This window comes from Crocuta crocuta, unplaced genomic scaffold (genome assembly GCF_008692635.1).
Source record: "Crocuta crocuta isolate KB4526 unplaced genomic scaffold, BGI_CrCroc_1.0 scaffold231, whole genome shotgun sequence".
In the NCBI taxonomy this organism is placed as follows: domain Eukaryota; kingdom Metazoa; phylum Chordata; class Mammalia; order Carnivora; family Hyaenidae; genus Crocuta; species Crocuta crocuta.
The window spans coordinates 7,238,667-7,266,053 of NW_027528357.1; the positions used below are offsets into that span (position 1 = coordinate 7,238,667).

General features: G+C 34.2%; 1 protein-coding gene across 1 annotated transcript in view; it reads left to right on the top strand.

Annotated features, from left to right (window-relative positions):
- Nucleotides 1–27,387, top strand: part of TRAPPC8 (trafficking protein particle complex subunit 8) — an 87,447-nt gene that overhangs the window by 36,666 nt on the left and 23,394 nt on the right. The window contains exons 12-20 of the mRNA XM_077753832.1: nucleotides 9,544–9,675; nucleotides 14,103–14,327; nucleotides 15,200–15,308; nucleotides 17,200–17,394; nucleotides 17,814–17,944; nucleotides 20,222–20,296; nucleotides 20,821–20,947; nucleotides 21,365–21,519; nucleotides 26,675–27,117. Of these exons, the coding sequence (XP_077609958.1) occupies nucleotides 9,544–9,675; nucleotides 14,103–14,327; nucleotides 15,200–15,308; nucleotides 17,200–17,394; nucleotides 17,814–17,944; nucleotides 20,222–20,296; nucleotides 20,821–20,947; nucleotides 21,365–21,519; nucleotides 26,675–27,117 (1,592 nt within the window). The remainder of the gene's footprint in view (nucleotides 1–9,543; nucleotides 9,676–14,102; nucleotides 14,328–15,199; nucleotides 15,309–17,199; nucleotides 17,395–17,813; nucleotides 17,945–20,221; nucleotides 20,297–20,820; nucleotides 20,948–21,364; nucleotides 21,520–26,674; nucleotides 27,118–27,387) is intronic.

Here is a 27,387-nt window from a genome sequence, read left to right on the forward strand (position 1 = left end):
TTAAAAAAAAAAAAAAAGAAGTGAACGTACTTAAGGGGCACCTGGGTAGCTCAGTCGGTTTCAGAATTGGACTTTGGCTCAGGTCATGATTTCGCGGTTTGTGAGTTCTGGCTCCACATGGGGCTGTATGCTGATGGTATGGATCCTGCTTGGGATTCTCTCTCTTCCTCTCTCTCTCTCTCTGCCCTTCTCCTGCTCACTCTCTTTTTCTCTCCCTCAAAATAAATAAACAAAAAGAAGTGAATGTATTTGAATATATTATGTATGAGTAGGTGTTACTAATTAGGAGTTAGTCTTTTATGTTCATTAAAATAACCTTAGATGTTCATAAATACTAACCTAAGAACATGATTTGTAGTAAGCTTATGGCAGATACTTTTTGAAAGTAGAAAATTGTATTTTAAAAATATCACTGTTCAGAATGACCTTCAAGTTAGTAATCTTTGTAATTTTAAGTCCAATTTTGATATAAGGATTAGAAAACTAAAATTAAAATAAACTTTGTTATTTCCCAGCAAAAGGATTCTATCTTATAATTTCACAGTAAGGATATTTTTATTTATTTTTATTATTCTTATATATATATAGAGAGAGAGAGAAGGAGGGACCAAGTGTGAGGGATAGAGAGAATCTTAAAAGCAGGCTCCATGCCTACTGTAGAGCCCAATACAGGGCTCAGTTTCATGACTGTGAGATCATGTCCTGAGCCGAAATCAAGAGTCAGAGGCCTAACCAACTGAGCCACCCAGGCACCTCTATTCTAATTATTTTTAATAATGAATGATATTTTATTATTTTTAATTATTGATGATAGTAGTCCATGAAGAAAAATCAACTGTGTGTTTTTACAAAGACTTAAAAAAATTTTTTTTTAATGTTTTTATTTATTTTTGAGAAGAGAGAGATAGAGAGCATGAGTGGAAGAGGGCAGAGAGAGAGAGAGAGAGAGAGATGGAATCTGAAGCAGGGTCCAGGCTTTGAGCAGTCAGCACAGACCCGGTTGCGGGGCTTGAACTCATGAGCTGTAAGATCATGACTTGAGGCAAAGTCGGATGCCCAATCAACTGAGCCACCCAGGCACCCACAAAGATTTTCCTCAGGAATCATGTAGGCATCACTGCCCCTCGTGCTGTCTCCAGTTGAAAGATCTCAGTAGTACTACTAGATGGAAAGCACCTAAGTGTTCCTAGAAGTAGCCAGTAATTTAAAACATACATAAGCACAGTTTGCAATGAGGAAAGAGAAAGAAATATGGGTGAAATGTTTATATTCTTTTCTATTCATAGCAAGTTTTATTTGTTAACCGGTGACCTAACTGGTTCTAGTGCTTTGCATATAGAAAATGTGATTTTTCACTGTATTCTTACGATGAAATTATATGATGATAAAAAGTTTTGAATAGTTATGAGAATTACTTGAAGTTTTCTTTTTAACCTTTTAGGTAAGTGGAAAACAAGAACATGGATTTCTTTTTACTCAAAAACTAGAATTGGAACTTTTATTGAACACATAGTTACTATGATGTAATAAGACATTGTAGTGCTAATTATATTTTTCGTCTTTTTTTCTTTAGGAATATGGTATTGGCTGAAAGATGTGTATTGCTTAGTGCTGAAATCTTAAAAAGCCAAAGCAAATATTCAGAGGCTGCAGCTCTCCTAATACGGTTGACCAGTGAGGTACTGAAAATGTATTTACTTTAATAACATTTCATAAATTTTCAAAAGTGTTTATTTTTCTTAAGAGGGTATGCAAAACATAAAAGTAGAGGGGAATTTCCTTTTGTGAATTTACAATATGGCTACTTTCTTTATTTGTTGAATTAATTTTAAATGTGATATTTCGTAAGTATTTTATGAATTTACTTTATTTCTGCATTTTAAATCAACATTATTATTAACCACAAACATATATTGTACATCTTCTGTGAATTAGATTCTGACTTACGCATAAGTATTTATTTAGATTTTTTTCTTTTTAAATTTTTTACTTTGAGTATAGTTAACATACAATGTTATGGTTAGTTTTCAGATGGATTCAACTTCTCTCTGTACATTACACTGTGCTTACCACAAGTGTAGTTACCATCTGTCATGTAGAGCACTATTACAGTATCATTGACTATTCCCTATGCTGTGCCTTTTATTCCTGTGACTTATTTATTCCATAACTGGAAGCCTGTATGACCCATTCTTCTTCACCCATTTTTGCCCATTTCCCCAATCCCTTCCCTCTGGCAACCATCAGTTCTCTATATTTATAGCTCTGATTCTGCTTTTTGTTTATTCATTTGTTTTAAGTTTCCACATATGAATGAAGTCATATAGTATTTGATTTTCTCAGTCTGACTTGTTTTACTTCACATAATACTCTCTAGGTCCATCTATATGTTGTTGCAAATGGCGAGAGTTCGTTCTTTTTTATGGCTGTGTAATATTAGTTATGTATATATGTATTCATTTGTCTGTCAGTGGACACTTGGGTTGCTTCCATATCTTAGTTATTATAAATAATGCTGCAGTAAACAAGGGGTGGATATATCCTTTCAAATTAATATTTTTGTATGCTTTGGGTAAATAAATACCCAGTCGTGTGATTACTGGATCATAGAGTAGTTCTATTTTTAACTTTCTGAGGAACTCCATGTTATTTTCCACAGTGGCTGCACCAGTTTGCATTCTCAACATTGCACGAGGTTTACTTTTTCTCCACATCCTCACCAACACTTGTTTCTTGTGTTAATTGAGTTTAGCCATTCTGATAGATCGTGATGTCTCATTTTAATTGTGATTTGCATTTCCTTGATGATGATTAATGTTGAGCATCATTTCAAGTGTCTATTGGCCATCTGTATGTCTTCTTTGCATAAATGTCTGTTCCCATCCTCTACACCACTTTTTAATGGGATTTTTTTGGTGTTGAGTTGTTTAAGTTCTTTATATATTTTGGCTATTACCCTTATTGGGAGTATATTTGCAAATATCTTCTCCTATTCAGTAGGTTGCCTTTTTGTTGATAGTTCTTTCACAGTGCAAAACTTCATTTTGATATGGTCCCAATAGTTTATTTTGCGTTTGTTTCCCTCGCCTTATACATAAAAAGAGACATATCTAGAAAAATGTTATGGTCAATGACAGGGAAATTACTGCATTCTCTTCTAGGATTTTGATGGTTTCAGATCTCACATTTAATCTATTTTGAGTTTATTTTTGAGTGGTATAAGAAAGTGGTCCAGTTTCATTCTTTTGGCATGTAGCTGTTCAGTTTCCCTAGTACCATTTGTTTAAGAGACCTTCCCCATTGTATTTTCTTGCCTACTTTGTTATAGATTAATTGATAATATAAGAATGGCTTTATTTTGGGACTGTCTATTCTATTTCATTGGTCTTTATATCTCATTTTCGTGCCAGTACCATGCTGTTTTGATTTTTAAAGCTTTGTAGTGTATCTTGAAACCTGGGATTGTGATACCCCCAGCTTTGTTCTTTTTTCTCAAGATTGCTTTGGCTATTCAGGCTCTGTGGTTCCACAAATGTTAATATTACTTATTCTGTTTCTGTGAGAAATGCTGTTGGTATTTTGATGGGAATTGCATTGAATCTGTAGATTGTTTTGGGGAGTATGGTAGTTTTAACAACAGTATTTGGAAGTAATTCTTCTGGTGTGTGAGCATGGATTATCTTTCCAGTTGTGTCATCTTCAGTTTCTTTCATCAGCATTTTACAGTTTTCAGAATACAGGTCTTTCACCTTTTTGGTTAAGTTTATTCCTAGATATTTTATTTTTTTTGGTGCAGTTGTAAATGGAATTGTTTTCTTATGTATAATAGTATTTAAAGCAACATGCATGTGCATCAATCTAATATACCATTGATGCTTAACAATGAGTAATCACAGAGGACTTTTAAATCTTGTTTTCACTAGTATGAACTTTTAAAAACAACCATCTTAAGCATTGAAAATAATCTATATTGTGAATATTTCAAAAGACAGGAAAAGCAATCCATTTATAGTTGCTAGTGAAAGTTTACAGCAGATATTATTAAGTTGCATTGACTCCTGGCTTGTAAAGAATGGTAGTGATTTTGTGAGTGTGGTTAAACATAGGTTTTTTTAAGATGCATGCTTAAGAACAAAAGAACAAAATCAAGCACCTCCTTTGTTTGCCTTTTAAATGTTAATATACCCTTTGGTTTTAATCCTTGGACCACTGTAGTTTTTACTGTTCACATTTTTGGGGGCAATCAGTTCTTGGTGATGATTTTTACTCTTAAATCGGTCTCCGATACTAACCTCCCTTTGAGGTTTATAGATTTGTAATGCCAGCTGCCTTTTATTTAGACTTACCCACTTGGATGTTTCTAAAGCACCTTACAGTCAACATATCTAAACTCAAACTTTCTTACCTTGTTGATCATGATTTAAAATTATTGTTATAACCAGTTAGTTTCTTGTTTGCTCAGGGCAGAAACTAAGATGTGCCTGTATTCTCCTGTCCTATCAGTAATTCAGTTGAGTGTATTTTGTTTCTCTCTTTTTTTAATTTGTTAAACATGTTTTCTTTTTTGTATCTCCAAACAATACTCTCCCCCCACCCCGCCCTTAAATCCCTTCTACTGCTGTCTTGGTTCGTGTCCTTAATGTCCTTCTGGACTGTGGCCCTTTTACTGTTTGTTCACCTTGTCTACAAGTCCTTGTATCAGTCTTGTCCTTCAGAGAGTTATCTGCAGTGCCCCAGGTTATCCTAAGTGTCTCTGTCCTCCCCTCTCCTAATGCTGGAAGACCTGACTTGTCATATACTGGAAATCCTATTTCAGTTCTTGAGTGTAGGGAACTGTGATGTCTTCTACATTTTTGTCCTTTGTGCCTAACACTGGCCTTGGCGCATGGTATATAATTTACATATATTTCTTCAACTGGACCATTAATTATTTAAAAAAGGTTCCTGTAAGATACAACTAATGAGGTTAAGGGATGATATTAACAATATTGAGTAATTGATATTACATTGATACTGATCAGTATGAATAGTTGCTAGACATAAACTATTTGGTAGAGCTGAACATATGTAGACTCTTGAGTGTGATAATGCATTATAATAATAATCTTAATGTGGGTTTGAATATGTTCCTGTTTTTCAATCTAGGAATTATCAATGAATATAAAGGGAATTTATGGTTTAGGAGCTTGAATAAAATTTATTTAGAGAAAATTCTTCTGTCTGCATTGCAACCTTGTTATTTTCTGTCATTCTCTTTTCCTTTCCAAGTTTGTTTGCACCTTCTCAAACCTAGATAATTTGTTTTGTCATGAAATTTGAGGAATTTACCATTGTGTTGCTTTGTAGTGAGTAGGGGGTGAGGTGACTGGTGGTACATTTCCCCAGAAATTGTGGTTCTCAGTGTTTCTTTAATGCTATACCTTCTAGATTTCTTTGAGTAACTTGAAAGTAGAGACTACTTGGTACAGTGTGTATAAAGTTATGTTAAATTTTAACAAATAATTACAGTCATTTTATGCATATTGTTAATTAAAGGTTGTATAATATACGAAAAGAACACTGTCTTGAGGTTAGGGAACTGAGTTATATACTGTTGACTCATGAGTTATGTTTCCTAGATTTTTGCTAACACTTTTTTGGAAAAGACAGCTGTGAGGCCTGTCTTTTTGTACTCTGGCTATATTTTTTGGACTGCAAATTTATGGTCAAGTGGATCTTATTATTGTTATGCCCTGGGATTCTCAGGATGACAGAGCAAACCCAACTAATGATAAATTATGCCACATTTACCGCCACATAGAACAGCATGTCTGAATTTGGTGCTTAACATATGATGCTTTTCTTCTACTTATGTCTTTCTGTGCTGAACATTTATTTTGGTCTTAACAGCCCTTTTATCTGTCATTGCATTTAAACACAGTAAATCAATTTTGTACTATCAGGGATAGTAAGTAATAGCAGTTTTTACAAGGTTCTTCACTTTAGCAGGAACTGTTCCTTGTGGTAAACTGATCAGCTTATAGCTAGCCTTTCCTACTGACTTCACAGTTCTGCAAAGAAAAAATCTGAAAGCCATCTTTGAGATTTGATTCATTTAAGGTTGTGCAACCAGTGCCGGTATCAGTTCTGTTTTTATGAAAGTGTTTAATTAAGCCTCTACCTGAAGATTATTTTTCTCCCTATATTTATCTTAATATTTTAGGTGAATGTTGCAGTTTTTGTTAAAATTATCACTTGTGTTGTGGGCAGAGTACATATGCTGGAATTCTTGCTGAAGTAGTATCACATATTTTTTTCTTAGTTCCTTATGGAGCGTATTTAATAGACTGTTCATATGAACCACCACTAAAATAAAATTTCATTCTTCAAGTCATTCAAAGCCTCCACTTTCCAGATAAAACTATCACTTTGTGAAATTCTTTCATTTTTCTTCCATCGACACTGATGGCAGTTGTGATTCTTTGCGAGACTATCTTTTGGATTCAGAGGAAGGTGTTTTCTACTTTAGCTGTCACACTGTAAGATAGGGACTACTAAACAAATTGCAGTGAGTTGTGAGTGCAGGGTGTTCAGCATAGCAGATCTATCCTTCCTCAGACAGCTGCCATACTGGATTCCAGAGTCAGATTTTGCTTCAGCTAAATTAACATATGCTATGGACTCCAGGTCTCATCTAAATTGGTCAGCCATTGAGTATTAAATTTGACAATGCTGAGGGTTTATTGTTTTAGTCTCAATTGGGTTATACATTAGAATCATTTACATAACCATAAAAGATTTCTAGGGCATGTTCCTTATCTTAAAATGTTCAGGATTGCTGTCCTTCCAAGTTTTTGAGTTTAATAAAGCCTCATAGGAATTAAAAAATATATATATGTATTTGTACTGTAAGTTTGTATGTGACAGCATGTGTTCGCATGCACATACTAGGTATAGACTTAATTTGTAGCACTTAATAAAGCCTGCGAAATACTATTGAGAAGCCTGAATAAAGTTCTGAAATAGAAGAAGTAATTAGAGGGAATTGCTATTCCAGATATTAAACTGTTATAAAGCTGCTACAGAAATTGAAACTTTTAAATACAACATAAGATTAGGTGTCATTAAAATTAATGGGGAACGTTAGGTTATTCACCAGATGGTTTTGTGACATCTAGCTGTTTGGGGTTGGATTCCTGTCTTACTTGTTACATGATAATAAAAGTCATAACTTGATTAAGTTATAATATAGGAAACAACCTAACAGAATATATAGGGAGACATCTTTTTTTAAATCTAGGAATGATACCATCCTTTCTTACTTTGACACAGTATGTTGAAGCTATAAAGGCAAAAGATAGTATGCTTGACTACTAAAGAATAAACTCTTTCATGTAGAAACTGGGAAATACTAATGCAAATGTATGACAAAAACCTAATATTGATTAAGTGTACAAAGGGCTTTTAGAAACCACATAATCACAAAAACCCATTCACAAAAAGAGTATAAGTGGACAATTCATAGAAAAGATACAAAGATCCTTAAACACAGAAAAAGATTACCAGCCTTACTAGTAAGTACATGTTGAGCAAAGTGTCGTTTTTCTTTTAAATTAAAGGGGTAAAAATTTAAAACTCTAAAATGAGTTTTGGCTGAGTGGAGTGGAAAACATACACACTCATTCTCTGTTGAGGAGACTATATGTTGGTATTACTCTTTTTTTTTTTGTAGTAGTTTAACTCTGTTGGTTAGAATATGGACAATATACATAGCCTTCATTAACTCACTGGCTCTACTTCCAGAAATGTGTCTAATAAAAATGTATAATTACTCTCAACCATGATTTTATAAAGATGTTTATCAAAGTATGTTTTTGTGGTAACAAAATACTGAAACATAATTGAATCAGTCAGACACTATTCATAAATTATGGTATGTTTGTAGAACAGGATACAGTGTAGCTTTAAAAGGAATAAGACATGTAGGTTTCTTGCAAGGATGTCCATGATATGATCATAAGTCAAAAAATGAGGTAAAGAATATTCTGTATAATACCATTTATGTATAAAAATATATGTGTATTTTTACAAAACTATGTATTTAACATAAAAGCACAAATATGGAGTGAGAAATGACAAACACCAACACCAAGCTGGTACCTGTAATTACCTCTAGAAAGTTAGAGGAGGCATGGGGTGGGAAAGAAAAATGTTCACTTTTTTTTTCCTGAACATTTATTCTTTAAGAAAAAGTATTTTTAAAGAAGAAAACATTTTCCTAAAAACTAAAGAAAGTATACTCCCTAGCTGCCCTAAGTAATTCTGATGTAAACCCTTGGATAAGAACTGCTTGTTAATTGTACATTCCTGATTTTCCCACTTGCTAGCTTTTGGATCTTACTTAGAGAAAGACATCTGATCAGATATTTAGTTTTTGTCATAAGGGGGTTGAAATAGGTAATAATATCTATCATTTACTGAATCTTTCTAGATTGTTTCCACTCTTAATTTTGTGATTGCTGCAGAGATAGTTATAATAATCAATGATCTATGAGCACTATTTGATGTAACTATAATTTGTTGACTTTATTGCATTTAAAGTAAATGTTTTCTGTTTTCAACTCTCCCTGGGGAAAATAATGGCAGCAGAACACATGGAAGGGCATGGTAAGTTCAGCTTGAGAACAGCTGAAAACGCAGAGAAAGTTTTGGTGAAAATGTTGTTGATACTTGATCAGCAACCTTCACTACTTTCTCAGTTATTTGTAAAGTGATGATGGCTCTTTCATTTGAAAGGTTGTCCTTATGGGTGAGGATGTAAATGCGGTATGTGGTTTTCGTAGACACTGTTGTAAGAGTCTACTGAAGTGGAAACTAATTTGAGTTGCACCATTTACTAGTAAAACTAATAGTAGGTGATAATCTTTGAAGGGAAAGCCTTCTAAACTTTTTAATGAAAAGCAGTCATTTTGGCATTCTTGAATTAAGCAAAAATTGAGAATTGCTTTTAAATCCAGTAAAGTTTAATAGAGGATAAAGTAGTAGATTAGATTATTTCATAATCTACACACATTCTCTTTTTATCTTTCCTTTCTTTTTGGATGGATGGAAATATGCTATGGGATGTCACAGATCAACTTCCAGAAGAAATTAGATAATTATGAATCTGTTGTCTTCTGTACTCTCTTTTCTGGTTCGTTTTTATTCAGTATACCTGTATTAAATTCTCAGTTTATATACTTTTTTTGCCATTTGAAAAGGGATTACATTTCTTCATAGATTTATTACATGGTACATATTCATTATGACACATTTGGATTTATGAAAAACCAAAAATATTTCAGGGTAGAGAATGTTTTAAAGGTTTTTAAGAAAAAATTTGTGCTTATTGGAAGAAAGAATCATCAAGATTGGATTGCCCCTTGATCTCTACCCTCAGATACTCATAAGTGAAACAGTGAATATGCTATATATTACTTTTAGAAAGCAAATATTGTTTTACCAGTTATCTTTTTACTTTTAATTTTGTAAAACTAAACTTATTTTCTTTTAAACATTCGATAGGATTCTGATCTTCGAAGTGCACTTCTTTTGGAACAGGCGGCACATTGCTTTATAAACATGAAGAGCCCCATGGTTAGAAAATACGCGTTTCACATGATATTGGCAGGACATCGGTTTAGTAAAGCAGGGCAAGTGAGTGCATTTTCTTTAACAGATATATTATTTTAATTTTTATTATTGTTACGTATTTTATAAATGTATGTCATTTGTCAATTTTTTATGATTTAAAATTAATCCTAAAAATGGAAGTAAATTTTCTTATATTGGTAAGGGCATGAGATTTGGATTTAGATAAATGTGGTTTCAGCCTTGATCTTTTACTCACAACTTGACCTGGGTTAAGTTACTTCTCTGAGCCTCAGATTTTATATTTATAAAATATAAGTGAGATTAAACCAAATTGTATATGTGAAGCGCCCAATTTACTGAATGTATTCAGCCAGTTTTAATTATCTTCCACAGTGGTTGGACTGTCCCTACTTCAGCTCTAGTCTTCTGTTATCTCCCAAAGTGCCTACTAATGATATTTACTAAATATTTAATGAGTAGAAATCATCTCTTTCTTGTACCTGGAAGCAGTTGGGTTGGAGAGATGTTTAATTTAGATCGATTAATGTAGAGCGATTTCTACAGCTCCAGTTTCCCTTTAAGCATTAGTTGGAGAGACTTTGCTGGAGGCAGAGTAGTAGCAGCAGTAAATGGTGGTTTACTATAAATATAGATAGAAATGTGGGTTGAAGAATCCTCCCTGTGTAGTAGGAACGTAGCATTACCCATAAAACCATGGCTTTATCTTTTTATATGATAGAGGAATTCAAGGATTTTAGAAAATTTAATGGCAATTTTTATTAACATGCTTACATTTTTCAAAGTCTGCTAACCAAACATCCCATTGGGTTTATTTGTTTCTTTTTTGTTGTTGTTTTAATTTTTTTAATGTTTATTTTTGAGAGACAAAGAGTGTGAACAGGGTAGGGCAGGAGAGAGAGGGAGACACAGAATCTGAAGCAGGGTCCCGGCTCAGAGCCTGATGTGGGACTCTAACGAACGGTGAGATCATGACCTGAACTGAAGTCAGATGCTTAACTGACTGAGCCACCCACGCACCCCTTCTTTGTTTTGTTGTTGTTTTTTTTTTTAACATTTACTTATTTTGCAAGAGAGAGAGTATAGGAGGGCCAGAGGGAGAGAGGGGAAGAGAAAGAAAAAACTCCCCGCAGGCTCAAACCTATGACCCCATGAACCGTGAGACCATGACCTGAGCTACACCAGGAGCCTATTACTGAGTTGACTAAACCACCTAGGTGCCCAAAACATACCAGAGTTTTACATCACATGTTATTACAAAGGTGTAAAGAAATGAAAGTGTCCAAAATTACTCTCAATTTCATGTAAAAATGACATGACTTTAAAAACTGAATATTTCAAGATTGGGTTCCCTCCTATAATTTTGGAAACTGGCAAGTTAGAAAATATGTGAGCTTGCTTTATATTAGATGTGAAACTATAAAAATACTTATAAAATTAAATATCTTTATCGTAATTGATATACTCCACCAATTAGAATTCCTAGATTCTAAAGTGGGAAAATATTTAAAATCATCATCATTTTTCACAGCCTTTCTTCCATAATAAACACAAATGCATCTGAAACACGTTTTGTCATAAACCTTTGTTTAAAAGTGTTTTGTTCAAGGGGCACCTGGGTGGCTCAGTCAGTTCAATGTCCGACTCTTGATCTCCATTCAGGTCATGGTCTCACGGTTCGTGAGATTGAGCCCCACCTTGGCCTTCATGCTTACAGCATGCAACCTCCTTGGGATTCTTTCTCTCCCTCTCTCACCCCTCCCCCACTTGTTTTCTCTCTCTCTCTCTCTCTCTTTCTCTCAAAATAAAAAACTTTAAAAAAAATAAATGTTCTGTTCAAAAATTTACAAAATGTGTAAAGTATGTGGTTCCTTTGCTTGGGAGGAAAATTATATACCTCATTAGGAATGGTCCATTGTCTCTTATTAAAAACAAGTCATTCTTTTCCCACATCTTTGTCCACTTTTGTGAATGGTTTCATTTGTGAACATGATGATGTCATTGAAACTAGAAATAGCCACACATATTCATCATCTGAAATTACAGGGCATGTTGCTTCTAGGAAATGCATAGCAAATTAAAAATGCTACATTGGTAATAGGTTGACATACATTTACTACTTGGCTTATTAATCTTCTCTAACTGTAGTTATATTGTGGAGATAATGATTCCAGGGTACCTGGTTTGTATTTTGTGAACATTCTATTTATATCCTGAATCTCTTTCTTAAACAATATGTAAAAACTGAAAGCATGACTAGAAATGCTTTTCTGGTGGAAAAGCAAATACGTATCCTGTTGAAGTTGGTCAGAACAGTATCTTCCTTGGAAGAGGGACATAGAACACAAAGGCCTAAATGTTTCTGAGAAGCACCAACTTTTCATGACATTTCCATTAAAATGTGTGTTGTGGCAGAGATGAGAGGACAGTAGAGGAGATCATGTGTGTACAGTAATGCCATTTCTTAGTCCTCCCTGATAATTTGTGCTGAATTGCTTATCTTGTCCCTAGAAAGTTTTACGTTTTAATTTTTTTTTACTATTTTTTAAGAGAGAGCGAGCCTGCATGTGAGAGCGCAACCTGGGGGGGGGGGTAGAAGGAGAGGGAGGGAGAGAATCCCAAGCAGGCCCCATGCCTAGTGCAGAGCCTGACATGGGGCTTGATCCCACGACTGCAAAATCATGACCTGAGCTGAAATTAAGAGTTGTATACTCAACTGACTGAGCCACCTAGGCACCCCTAGAAGATTTTTATAGGTTTTTTTTCCCCATTAGTTTTCCATTAAGATTATCAACAAATGAAAGGCATAAAAAAAAGAAACTGGCAGTAAATTTTTTTTTATGATAATAAAATTAGTAAAACAAAAAAATTCAAGGAAGTGCTGAGAGGGAGTGCCTGGGTGGCTCAGTCAGTTAAGTGTCTGACTTGATTTCGTCTCCCGTCATGATCTCATGGGTTTGTGAGTTCGAGCCCCACATCAGGTTTTCCGCTGACAGTGCAGAAGGAGCCTGCTTGGGATTCTCTCTCTCCACCTCTCGCTCTGACCTTCTGCTCTCACTCTCTCAGAATAAAGAAACAAAAAAAAAAGTGCTGGGGAGGCTATATGTATATGTGTCCAAGTATACCCCTAGACAGTCTTCCAATTCTTACTTTAAAAGGCAGACTTTAAATCCTTTTTACCTTTTAAATCTCATTGGATGCTTTTCAAGAAATCTTAAAAATGCACTTAAATCAGCATTTTGACATATTCACTTGTATTTCTGTATCTCTTAGTTTTAAGACTTGTTTGTATTCCTTTTTACTAAATGCAGTATGGAAATTATGGAAATATTTCCTATTTCCTAGAAACAAGACTTTTTCTCCTATATAACCATAATACAATAATCAAATCAAGAACTTAGTACTAATAAGGTACCACCAATCCTTAGACTCCATGCAGGTTTTGACAGTTGTCCCATAAAAGTGGTCCTTTATAGCATAAGGATCCTGTTTAGAAGGATCCTTTGACTTTATGACCTTAATACTTTTAAAGATTCCAGGCCAGTTATTTTGTAGAGTATCCCTCAATTTAAGTTTATTTGGTGTTTCCTCCTGATGACATTCAAATTGAGTATCTTTGTAGGAATATCACAAAGGAGAGACTGAGTTCTTAAATTGTATGGTATTAAGTGGCAGATGATTTTGATTTGTTTTAATTATTTATTTACAAGGAAACATTTCTTTTAAAACATGAGCAGTCCTGGATATACATGCTACAAAATTTGAAATCCACACTGGAGAGAAAAGTAGGTACAAGAGTATACTCTGAAGCAAAAGGTTCAGTGGGGAGAAGCCTCTTCCTTGGCACCAAATCCAAGTTTTAAGATAAAAATTGTCTGAGTTCAGAGGGTGGCAGTGATAGGTAATTAATGCCAAATAATTGCTCACTGGTATGGCAGGATGTAGCAGTGGGCAAAAGAAAAGAATATATCATATTCTTTCTCCCAAACAAAACAGTAATTTAAAAATGTGTACACACACACACACACACACACACACACACACACACACACACACACACACACACACACACACACACACACACACACNCGGGGTATTCATTCAGCCCAGTGCAGTGGTATAGAGGTGATCATAACAAAATTAGTAAGATAGTTCTTGATTATATCAACCAAGCCTCTGACTAATTCATGACTTCATATGCTACTGTTCTGAGAACTCCCAGATGGTTTTTATAAAGTCATTATTATTTCTGACTTCCTGCCTTTGGACAAAGCAGTTAACTTGCCTGCTTCAGGACCTCTTGGTTTTTAGTAATAATTGCAAAGCATTTTCATAAATGTTAGTTTCATTTTTTTCATCATTTCAGTCTCTGTTAGAGAAAGCTTCAATTGACAGGTGATTGTGTGTGTGTATTTATATTTTATAGTCCAAGAGAAATTTGGATTGTAATACTTTGTTTTATTTTCTTACAGAAAAAGCATGCTTTACGCTGTTATTGTCAAGCCATGCAGGTTTACAAAGGAAAAGGCTGGTCTCTGGCAGAGGATCACATTAACTTCACTATTGGGCGCCAGTCCTATACCCTTAGGCAACTGGACAATGCTGTGTCTGCTTTTAGGCATATTCTAATCAATGAAAGTAAACAATCTGCTGCTCAACAAGGGGCCTTCCTCAGAGAGTATCTTTATGTTTACAAGGTGAATACTTATTTTCAAGATTAGATACTAAAATTATATTTAAGTTACTGTTTTCAGCAAAAAGTGTAGTCACTGCTACCTAGTAGGAGTTGAATAAAATGGCTTTCTTAGAATTTATGTGATTATCTGCCATAATAAAATGTGGCAGGCTATGCTCTTTGGTCGTAGATCTGAGTTGCCTTGGTCTTCTACAGTTCTTTAAAAGGAGATTTTAATATTTCAGTAAACATTTGATTTATATTGGAATTAAAAACATTCTGGACTGTTTCATTATTTTTTTTTTAATCATACCTTTTTTTTTAATTGGGTCCTCATACCATCCCTTGGAAAAGTACATTCTTCTCTTTTCTTTATGAAAGATGAGGAGGTAGGGTCTGTGGGAAGTCAATTATTAGGTCTAATCCAGGAAAATTAATAAGGGAAAATACTTCCCTGAGGCAAGAGGATAGAAAATAAAAAACATGTTATACGGAAAAAGTGGAAAGTTGTGAATTTTTTCTCAAGACCTACGGATAATCTGCAGAAAATACCTTTTTCTGCTTTATTAATTTGAGCTTATATGGGTTAGACTTTTGACAGATAGGATGCTGTAATGAGTCACAGGAAGTAAAGTGCAGCAAAATAATATTTGGAAGTTTTAACATCCAAAGAGAGCTAATAACTACCTGAGTAACTTTAGGAAGATTCTCTTGGGCAAGAATAAATGATATCTAAAGTTTTATGATTGATGTATTAAGTAAAACTAGTAATTCTTTATCTTAATATTCTTGCTTAACATGTTTTTAATACCTTCTATATTAAAAAGTGAGGAGACATATGTGAAGAAAATGGAATTTTCTCAAAAAAACTTTTTTCTTTTGTATTTCTCCTAGAATGTAAGTCAGCTATCACCAGATGGCCCTTTACCGCAGCTACCTTTACCGTATATTAACAGTTCAGCCACACGGGTTTTCTTTGGCCACGACAGACGACCAGCAGATGGTTTGTAAGATTTTATTTGGCCTTTTTACCAAGTGACTATTTTTTTAAGTGCTGTTTTCTTTATCTAAGAAATGATGTTGTAATTGTTAAAGAATATTTGGAAATAAGTAAATCTGTACCATATTACTTAACCATCCTGCCACTTTGAAGATAACCATTACTTCAGTGGTTTATCTTCTGGCTCTAAAAGCTAAAAATAACAAAATAGCTATAATTATAATAGGTTTTCTCACATAACATGAAAAATGCTTATGTTATTACATATCTTTAAAAAAATTTTTTTTTTAAATGTTTGTTTATTTTTGAGACACAGAGCACAAGCAGGGGAGAGGCAGAGAGAGAGGGAACTACAGAATCCAAAGCAGGCTCCAGGCTCAGAGCTCTCAGCATAGAACTTGATGCTTGAACCCACGATCCGTGAGGTCATGACCTGAGCCAAAGCAGATATTTAACCAACTGAGCCACCCAGGTGTCCCCTTGTTATTACATAATCTTAAGAAACGATGTTAATGGCTGTAAGATACTTTGTTCAGTACATAAAGTACTGTCATAAAGTACTGTCACGTTCGCTTCTTATATAGTGATTCTTATGTGATTCTTTGCAGTCTCATATTTTAAGCTTAAATCCTTGAGATTTAATTTAGTATATTATTTAAAACTATTAAGATGTTTATGGCAGCATTGGTTTTAATAGCAAAAAAAAAAGTGAAACAGCAGGAAAAGAATTGATAAATTTTGGCATATTTATACAGTAGATTCATCCTGTAGAAGTAGTTCTATGTTTCAACATAGATAATAGACCATAAAGTTGAGTGAAAACCATTACAGAACCATCAGTCAAATGTAATTCCATTTCTATAAATTTGAAACCTATAAACCAGCTCTGTGCATTGTTTATGTATAAATTCATGTAATCAAGCAAAAAACAAATACGGATGAAAACACTATTTCAGCTTTGAAATAGCTCAGGGGAGAAGTGCTTATGGCAGTGAAGGAGAGCAATAGGATTTGGGAGGGTTACACAGAGGACAGTAATTCTATCTGTAGCATTTTATAAAGAGTATTTGGGATCTTGTGATAAACGTTGGCATTTGTTAAATTTTGATATATAAATATTTGTTATTCTTCATGTGTTTCTGTATGTTTGAAGTATTTCATAGAAAATTATTTGGAATATTAGGAAAAATATATTCTTTCAGAGTCAAGAAGAACGAACGTCAATAATGTAAGCCAAGTTCCAGTTAGACTAGGGTTAATAAGAGGATGTTTTTTTCTCAGATAATTTACTAGGCAAGCGTGTACATGTATATGTATTTATTTGGATAACTCAGATTTTTATTTAAAATATGTTTCAGAAGTGCCTGGGTGGCTCAGTCGATTGAGCATCTGACTCTTGATTTTGGCTCAGGTCATGATCTCAGGGTTGTAGGACTGAGCCCCGTGTTGGACTCTGCGCTGAACATGGAGCCTGCTTAAGACTCTCACTCCCTCTCCCTGTCCCTGTCCCTCTCCCTTTTCCTCTCCCTCTCCCCCCTCCCTCCCTTCCACCTCTTCTTCTCCATCTACCCTACTTCCCTGCTTGCATGCACCTTCTCTCTCAAATACAATAATAATAATACGTTTCATCGAAGGCAGGTGTTAATAAATGTGTGTTTGTGACACTTTTTTTTTTTTTTNCTTAAGACTCTCACTCCCTCTCCCTGTCCCTGTCCCTCTCCCTCTCCCTTTTCCTCTCCCTCTCCCCCCCTCCCTCCCTCCCACCTCTTCTTCTCCATCTACCCTACTTCCCTGCTTGCATGCACCTTCTCTCTCAAATACAATAATAATAATACGTTTCATCGAAGGCAGGTGTTAATAAATGTGTGTTTGTGACACTTTTTTTTTTTTTTAGGTGAAAAGCAAGCAGCTACTCATGTGAGTCTCGATCAAGAATATGACTCTGACTCCTCTCAGCAGTGGCGAGAACTTGAGGAACAAGTTGTAGCTGTGGTTCACAGAGGAGTAGTTCCATCCAATTTCCACCCCACACAATATTGTTTGAACAGTTATTCAGATAACTCAAGATTTCCACTGGCAGTTGTAGAAGGTGATATACTTGAATTTTTATTTGTGGTTTATTAATTACCTACAGCAGATACAAGATAATTTCCTATATGCCAAAAATCACTGGAAGCCAGGCATGCAAAAATAAGTTAGGAATCATAACTTAGTAAGCTGCATTTATAAAACCAGGTACTATGAATGGGATGTAATACTGGTGTATACGTTGTGCTACTAGAATATAGAAGAGAGAATGACATTTGTTAGTGTATAGGAATTGGGGAAATCTTGTAGAGGAAGTAATTTTAAAACTGAATCCTGAATGAATGGACATTTATAAGCCTGGTAAAGGACAGTCCAGGGAGAAATGCAGAGCTGTGAAAGTAAGGTGTGTTCAGAGAATTGAAGTATAGGGTAATAGGTGGGGTTTTTTAAAGTTACTAATTTAGGTCTTTCTTTTTGTAGAACCAATAACAGTGGAAGTGGCTTTTAGAAATCCTTTGAAGGTTCCACTTTTGTTGACTGATTTGTCATTGCTGTGGAAGTTTCAACCTAAAGATATTAGTGGAAAGGATAATGAAGAAGTTAAAGAACTAGTAAGTTATTAAAAGGTATTTGTAATAAGCATGTTTCAGTAATAGCCTAGCAGATTTGTAATATTTCAATTTTTTCTGTTCAGTGAGCTACACTTACTCTTTTTTATACCTATTTTCCCTAGTTGTAAAAAGTATGATATATGCTTATTGTTGAAAATAGAGAATACAAAGAACATATGGAATAAAAATAAAACTGTCTCTTCAGTATTAGAAATAACCACTTTTCCAGTCATTTCTATTTGTATGTCTTGTCACATATATGAGATTTTTTTATATTGTGTGTGTTGGAGTTTTTTTCATTCTGTTGATTTGTGTGTACATCTTGATATTAACATGTCTTAATATTTCATTTCTGTGCAATATTCCATCATGGATGATCTATAAGCTCTTCTGTCTCCATTGATAGTTGTTTTAGAAGTTTCCATTTGTTTACTGTCATCATAATTCATTGGTGAAAATTTGTGTGTATACTTTTTTCATCCTGATAATTTCTGTAGTAAAGATTCCTAGGCATGAAGTTAAAACATTTTAGGGAATAAATATGTGTTCTGTTGGTTTCCCAAGAGGTCATACCAAAGCTTTTCACCAACAGCATTTGGGATTGGATGTCTCACCTTTGCAACATTAAGCATTCTTATTTATATATATAAAAAATCTTAATTGATTTACTAAGTAAGAAAAATGCTGTTTTACTTTATTATTTTCCATCTCATTCATTAATTACTGGTGAAGTTGGAGATCCTGTATTTCCTTGTTTTGAATTATCTTTATATATTTATCTTTGTCTTATTCATGTCTGTAATAAGCTCTTTATGTATCTAAGATAGTTATTTTTTAAGTTTATTAATTTTGAGAGAACACACACACATGTTGAGGAGGAGCAGAGAGAGAGGGAGAGAGAGTCCCAAGCAGGTTCTGCGCTTACGGACCGTGAGATCATGACCTGAGCTAAATCAAGAGTTGGAGATTTAATGGACTGAGCCATCCAGGCACACAACCCTAAGATAGTTATTTTTGAAGTAGGAATGACCTGAACAAGTAGTTTTTATTACCAAGCTGATTGTAACACAAATAATTGGGGAAAAAAATATTTTTTATCCACTTACTAGGCTGTTTGCCACTATCTACTACATAACTTTTACTTCTTTATACTACCTTGCTCTATGCTTTAGTCATTATTTTGGAACTGGGAAATCCCTACATTTTGGCACTGATTTATGAAGGGAGAACTTGAAAGAAGATGTATGTCATACTAAACTTTACGATAAAATTATTTCTGTTGAAGTGTTTTGATTTTTAAAGATTGCCTTATATAAAATCTTGTTGGTTAAATCCATTAAAGACATTTTGTGATTACATTCATTGTGACTAGTTCAAAAGATTGAGATTTTGTGGGCTCTATTCTGACTTGAATTTTAGCAACCTCATGAATTTTTTTTCCTGTTTCTTTTGATGCCTGGAATACAAATAAGCATATGAATGGTTCACTCTTGATAGAGTTTTTTTAAAAGATCCATTAGCTCTTTGTATATTAGTCTGTTTAATATATTAGATTTTAAAGGAGGTTTAATAAAGTGAGATTTTTCATTGTATAAAGTTACACTTTATCCTGTAAATTTCAAACTCTTAGATTTCTTCATAACTTTCTGCTGCTGATGGACTAAGATACTCAACTGGAATTTAGGGAAATGTAGTCTTAATTTATTGTGTGAAATAACTAGCTTTGTGGTAAAAGTAAAACTGTGTTGATGAGGACCAGCTTTACGCCAAGTGTGAGTCAGTTAACTGTGCTTTGTTAACAGGACCAAAGATGGTAGTCTCTTAGAGAAGTCACTGATTTGGAGGAGACAGGCCTTTTTTTGCTCCCTCCCACTGCCCTTATTGTCCACTAGCCTTGCCTTTTATGCATCTTGTTTAGGCTGCTATTACTTTATATAATTTGCCAATTTGGAAAAAGAGACCAAAGTAAAGATGGAGAAATTTACTCTCATTAGTAAACTAAATGGCCATTTTGGCTATTGTTGACAATTAGTAGCTGAACTTTATATCTTGAAGTTTTATCTTCTTGGTGGCTGCAGCTTTGAGTAAATCACTTATCCTCCTCACTTGAATTGGACTGAATGAAATGGAAAAATATATCACATGTTAGCACATAGTAAGAGCCTAGTAAATGCTAACTGTAATTATTGTTACTGTTCTTATATATTGATGTATAGGAATGTTAATATTTTTCTGATACTTTTCATTAGAATATATATTTTACAAAATATTTTTCAGGTAACAGATGAACCTGAAATGATTGGAACTGAAGTTATTTCGGAATTTTTAATTAATAGTGAAGAATCTAAAGTGGTAACTATTCTCTTATTATTTTTCTGTCTTAAGACTTTCAAAAAGTAAGATGCAAACAGATTTAAAAAATCAATTTATTCAATTCATTTATATTCTAATTTTCTTAAAAGCTAAAATTTGGAAGATTAGGAAACAGGAATTGCACAAGAGGAAATTGATGGGGGAAGAGTAGTCTTTGGTTTGTTAATTTGCTTTGTTAATTTTCAAAGGAGCCTGGTGAAAAGTTTTTGGTTTTTTTGGGGGGGGAGGAGGAGGTGGTCGGTATGGTAATTTCATATGACATTTGGTTGACCAGAATATTTTGTTTTTTGTTGACTTTAAAGTGTTGGTTAAGATCTACACCTGTAATTATAAAATTTACAGATTTTCTTTTGAAGAAAATGCTTTCTAGTATAAGAAATTAATTGATTATTCAAAAGCTTAGGTCATAAGTTTCAATTTCTGCAATATTACAAAACTTAGGTATTGCCCTATTTAAGATACTGTGAAAACAGATAATAACAGTGACTTAAATATCTCCACAGGCAAGACTAAAGCTCTTTCCGCATCACATAGGGGAGCTTCATATTCTGGGAGTTGTTTATAATCTTGGCACAATTCAGGGCTGCATGACAGTAGATGGTATTGGTTCTCTTCCTGGATGTCACACAGGTAAAACTGTAGCATTAGCATTGCTAAAGAGATACAAAACTAGTAATTAAATCTCCTAAAATAAAATGAATGAAAATGGAGTGTTTTTAAAATAAGTTTAATGTACCTTTAACAAAGACATTTAGTCAGATTATTTGGATTATTTTAAACTTTGTCATTGCTTCAAAAATAAACATCTGTATTCCTTTCTAATGTATTTTGTATCTGCAAAGTAAGTAAATCCTAAATGAGAAATTGAGCAGCAAACAGTAGGTATGGTTAAAAATAAAAATAAAATATGCCTAATTGATTAACCCTGCTACTCAGTAATTGTCTAGAATTTTTCTAGAAATAATCTGAAAGTTACAGTATTCAAGCTAAATTAATGTTACTTAACATATCAAATTATTTTAGGGCATTGATTATTTTTTGTTTCAGGAAAACTTTCTTTGAGTATGTCAGTCAGAGGGAGACAGGATTTAGAAATTCAAGGTCCTCGACTTAACAATACAAAAGAAGAGAAAACATCTATTAAATATGGTCCTGATCGACGTTTAGATCCCATTATCACGGAGGAAATGCCACTATTGGAGGTATTCCACTTTTTGAAATTTCATGGACTTAATAAACTATAAGGTCAGATAATATTTTCAATAAATTAATTTTAGACTTTGAAAGTACTGATATTACATTGAGCCATACTTTTTAATTATTGCTAAGCTAGGGTTAAATAGATCTAATTTACAAAGATAAGTCACAGCCAGGTTTTAAAATATAAACCTCAAAATATTGATAAAAATTGAGAAAATACATTTAAAGAACACTTGTTTATTAAAATCAGTGGCTCTTTTTTGATAAGATACAAAAATAATATGGGAATTAATGCTTGTAAAAAGTTTACACAAAATAGATAAATATGTGTATAAGAAGCAGTATCCCCTTCATTCTCTGTTTCCCACCACACCCTACTTCTCTGCCATATGAGTTCAAGCTTTTTTAGTTGTAGAAGATAGAAACTGGTGATAGGTAGCATAAGCCAAAAAAAGAGAAAATGTATTATTTAGTTAAAGGATATTGGAACATCTGGAAAACTAAAGTATTCTAGAACAGTAAGTCTCAGGAAAATAAGGAAACTTGGCACCTCCAGGAAATTTAGCAGCAAATGTTTTTAAGTCTTTAGAAAACATTGCTTTTGATATGACCTTGGTCTAACAACTTTTCCAGTCTTTGTGCCACTTTATTACTAATTTCAAGTTTCTGGGAAAGAAATCTGGCCTGCCTTGGATCAGTTGTCTACCTGCAAGGCGAACCGGTGGCAGGGGCGTGTACAGTTACAAACAATGGCAAGAGGTCTTTCCTCCTGCGGCCTCAGGTTTTCTTAGTAGGGGAGTTAGAAGCTTAGCCACTTACCTTCTGCAAGTGCTAGTGATATTAAATTGGTGTTCAGACCTTTCACTGGACACTTAGATATAGTTTTACTAATTATAAATGGAATCATATTGCACATTTTGTCCTTCCTCACTTTTTGTCTTTAACAGCCTAACTTGGACTTTGTTTTCATTCAGTAAAAATTCCTTATTTTACAGCTATATATGGTATTCCTTTGTTTAGATATCATAATGTATTTTAACCATTTATCTGTTGATAAGTGTGTTTCTGGTTTTTCAACATTACTGATAATTCTGCAGTAAATCCCATTATGTATATACTTCGTGTTCTAGTTTAGATTAAAGTGAAATTGCTGGGTTAAAGGATATGTAAATAAAAAGGTTAGTAATATACTACAGAATTATCTTCAGCAAGGCTGTAGCAGTTTGCACCTATCTTGAGAATGAGAATATCCATTGCTTCACATTTATGACATACTGGATATTATCACTTTTTTTTTTTTTTTTTACTTGTGCGGATCAGATTGGTGAAAAATGACATTCTTTTTATTTATATTTCTCTGATGTATGAGAAGATTGATCAGTCTTCTCACACATTTATTGTTCATATGATTTTTTTCTTCTGTATATTTATATGATTACCTGTTGATACCTTTGAATTGGGTACCATTTCCCTTTTCTCTTTGGATGGTTTTTATGGCCCTAATCCTATGCCTGTAGTGGGGAGAGTGAGGGATACTCATGAAAAAATAAAGGGGAGGGTTGTGTTGAGGGGAGGGTATTGCTGAGCCAGGTGTATTCCTCCCAGCTTTACACTTGCTTAATTATGGTTCATTTAAAGAGTTATGTAGGGCAAATAAAAGGCTTAAAGACTGACTTCAATGCCAGCTTCTGTTTGATAAAATTTCATATATTGTAACTTTGATTTAGCATCTTTCACCAAGTTAAGGCTTTTAACATATATGAGGTCCTATCTGATGGTCCTTTGTTGCTTCTGAGTTTTATAGACACTTGAGACTTCTATAGTCAAAATTTTTACTGTCTTATTTTTTAATGTCTATGTTCTGTTTTAAATCCAAGGGAATAATACTCTTCTGAATGTCAAGGGATAGCAAGTCAAACTTATAGTCCAAATTACCGTTAATTGAATATTGGCAACTCATTATACCATCTTTCTAATATACTACTATCTTTAAAGTATGGATATCTGTTTTTTGGGGGGAGGATGATACCTATTCTGCTCAATAATAATTCCTCATCTTTCTTGGTCAATACTGTATTCTTGCTTTATCATTTTTTAATCTGGCAAGCCAGATTAAAAATTAATCTTTAATTTTTTTTCTTTTTTCCTATACATGTGCCATTTTTATATAAGCTTGTCAAGTTCCCATAGTAATGCACTGGATTTTTATTAGGAATTGTATTGCTACACCTAGGAGTTCTAAGGGTGAATATGGATTGAAATTTGGTATCCAAATTTTATTTTAGGGCTATTCATCATTATTTATTTACTATTTATTTATTTTTCAGTTTATATATATATTGAGAGAGAGAGTGAATGTGCGAGCAGGAAAAGGTTATAGAGAGAGGGAGAGAGAGAATCCCAAGCAGGCTCTGCAGAGGCAGACAAAAGGCTCGATCTCACAACTGAGATCATGACCTGAGCTGAGCTGAAATCAGGAGTTGGACGCTTAATTGATTGAGCCATCCAGGTGCCCCCATCATTATAGTTTAGAAGTCACTAGTTAATATCAAGTTGCTTGGAATTCTATACAGAAGAGTTTGCTAGAGCTTACTTTTGAAAGGGAAGATTCTGATCCCTCTGGTTAAATTGAAATCAGTCCATAGAGGACACCAAAATACTCAGTTTTTATTGATTTTACTAGCTTACACTTTTTTTTAAGCTTATTTATTTATTTTGAGAGAGTGAGAGAGAGAGCATGCGTCAGGGAGGGCAGAGAGAATAAGAGAGAGAAAATCCCAAGCAGGTTCTGTGCTCGATCTCATGAACTGAACCGTGAGATCATGACCTGAACCAAGATCAAGAATTGGATACTTAACTGACTGAGCCACCCAGGTGCCCCAGCTTATGCTTTTCATTATACCTGATCATGAAAATATTTTTCATTACTAGGATTGATAAAAGTACAAATGGTTTTTAAGTGTAGTACTTCTCAGATGATATATTATTACATATAAAGCTTTTCTTTTAGACTTCTTTCTAAGCTCCATCTCTAATTATCTGACCTTGGAAAGTTTCTTCTCCTGTGAAAATTGAACCAGATGATGTTTAATTTTAAATCTGTTTAACTCCGTAGTCTTTAAAATTATATATATGTATTTTTTGATATTGCTTGTTCTGTGTTTGTTTTCTTCTTAAATACCATAGTGGTTTTTAAAAAAGACTTTATTGTTATAGATGCAGTTTTCCTTGCAGAGGGTATTTTAGCAGGGAACCATTTATTCTACATAATAACAACTGATGTTTGGTTGATTAAACAAAAAAGCTTGTGACATGAATAACAAAAAAACACAATAGATTCATATCATCAATATTTTACCTTAAGAAAATATACAGATGTACATTTTTTCAGTGTCTTATGGGGAAGAGGATTTGGGTCAGAGGCCTTTTCTTTAATTTTTTTTTTTTTTTAATGTTTATTTATTTTGAGAGACAGCATGAGCAGGGGAGTGGCAGAAAGAGAGGGAGACACAGAAGCTGAAGCAGGCTACAGGCTCTGAGCTGTCAGCACAGAATCCGCTTTGGAGCTCAAACTTGTAAACTGAGAGATCATGACCTGAGTGGAAGTTGGACACTTAATTAGCCAACTGAGCCATCCAGGTGCCCCATTTTCATATCTACTTTTAAAGCTTCTGATGGGGCACCTGGGTGGCTCAGTCAGTTAAGCTGCCACCTTTGGCTCAGGTCATGATCTCCTGGTTTATGGGTTCGAGCCCCGCGTCGGGCTCTGTGCTGACAGCTCAGAGCCTGGAGCCTGCTTCAGATTCTTTGTTTCTGTCTCTCTCTGCCCCTCCCGTGCTTACGCTCTGTGTCTTTCTCTGTCAAAAATAATTTTAAAACATAAAAAAAAATTAAAAAAAAAAAGCTTCTCTGATATACAGAGAATTTATTTGCTTTCCTTAAGACTGTGACCATAGTGAAATTCCATTCAAACTTAGATTATGAAACAGGTTTTTCCACTGTATTTTTACAACTCCTTTGCGACTACCAGTCATAACTTTATTAGAACATTTTTTCTTATACTTTTACCTTTATATTCCTCTTGGATACTTTCAGTGTACTTCTGACATTTACACTTAAGGATTTTTTATTTATTTTTAATTTTATTTAAGTTTATTTATTTTGAAAGAGAGAGTGCTCATGGAGGAGGGGGAGAGAGAATTCCAAGCAGGCTCCACACTGCCAGTACAGAGACTGATGTGGGGCTCAAACTAACGAACCATGAGATCATGACCTGAGGGGAAAGCAGGAGTTGGAAGCCCAGCTGAGCCACCCAGGCACCTGACTTAAGGATTTTTTAAATGCAAATAACTTACTAGATGGTTGGCAGCCCATATTTCTACCTTTGTAATATTCACATTCTCTTATCTGAAATCCTGAGGCCAGATGTGTGTTGGAAATCATTTTTTGCCCTTAATTTTTAGAACTCGTGTGTGTATGTGTATGTGTGTGTCTGTGCGCGTGCATGCCCATGTTTTTATCTAAGGTGTTATGTAACCCCTGTTGGGTTTGTGGTAGCATCTGGAAGTCAAGCAAATTAATATTGTGTGACTGAACCATATGAATGTCACACTAAATGGGAAAGGGTATAAAAAGCCTCTGTTAGATTGGGTTTTGCTCCCATGTGAGTTTACTAAAAGTTTGAGGTCGTTTGGAGCTTTTTGGTTTTAAAATTATGAGTGTGGAATCATGGAGCTGTACATTCCTCCCTTTTAAGACTTATGGTGTATTTTTTCATCTTGATGTATAAATAAATAGCTGAGCTACTTTTCAAGGTGACATTGATAAGGACTTTTCAACTGACAATTATTTAATTCAAATAGCCGTTTTAAATTTCTTATAACTTCTCTTATCCATAGTCTGCACAGTTGTCAGAGTTTTGCTAATAACTCACTAATCACTAATGTTTTGTCATTAATTCATAACTCTGAAATTTTCTAGTGAATAACGTTGGTCTCTGTCTCATCTTTTCTAAAATGGTGTTGTTAATTGCCACATATTCGGGGAGATATCAAAGAGAATTAATACAATTCTCTTTATAAAGAAATAAATTGTTATTCATTAGAGGTTTGGAATTTTTAACAGACAATATAATAATATTTTTTCCCTCCAATGCAGGTATTCTTTATACATTTTCCTACAGGGCTCCTCTGTGGAGAAATCCGAAAAGCATATGTAGAGTTTGTCAATGTCAGCAAAAGTCCTCTTACTGGATTGAAGGTTGTTTCTAAACATCCAGAGTTCTTTACTTTTGGTGGCAACACAGCTGTTCTAACACCACTAAGTCCTTCAGCTTCTGAGAACTGTAGTGCTTACAAGACTGTTGTGACAGATTCTACCGCTGTGTGCACGGCACTCGTGTCATCGGCTTCCTCTGTAGACTTTGGCAGTGGCATAGGGAGTCAGCCAGAGGTGATTCCTGTTCCCCTTCCTGACACTGTACTTCTACCTGGAGCTTCAGTCCAGCTGCCAATGTGGTTACGTGGGCCAGATGAAGAAGGTGTCCATGAAATTAACTTTTTGTTTTACTATGAAAGTGTTAAAAAGCAGCCTAAGATACGGTGAGTATTGTAAAACTTTCTTGATTTAACCTCTGTGTTTAATGTATGTGTACAAATCCAAATAAACATTTTGATATTTGTTAACATGTCATTGTTTATTAAAAAAAATTACCCCTTCTATATTATGCATTTTTATAATTGAGCTTGTCCCTAATGTAAGTTCTAAGTAGCCAAAAGTGGAAAAAATTAGGCTACCATAATCTTAGTGGCTTCTGTTAATTTCATGATTCTTTGATTCAGCCGAGTACTGTGGCCAAAGTTACCACATAA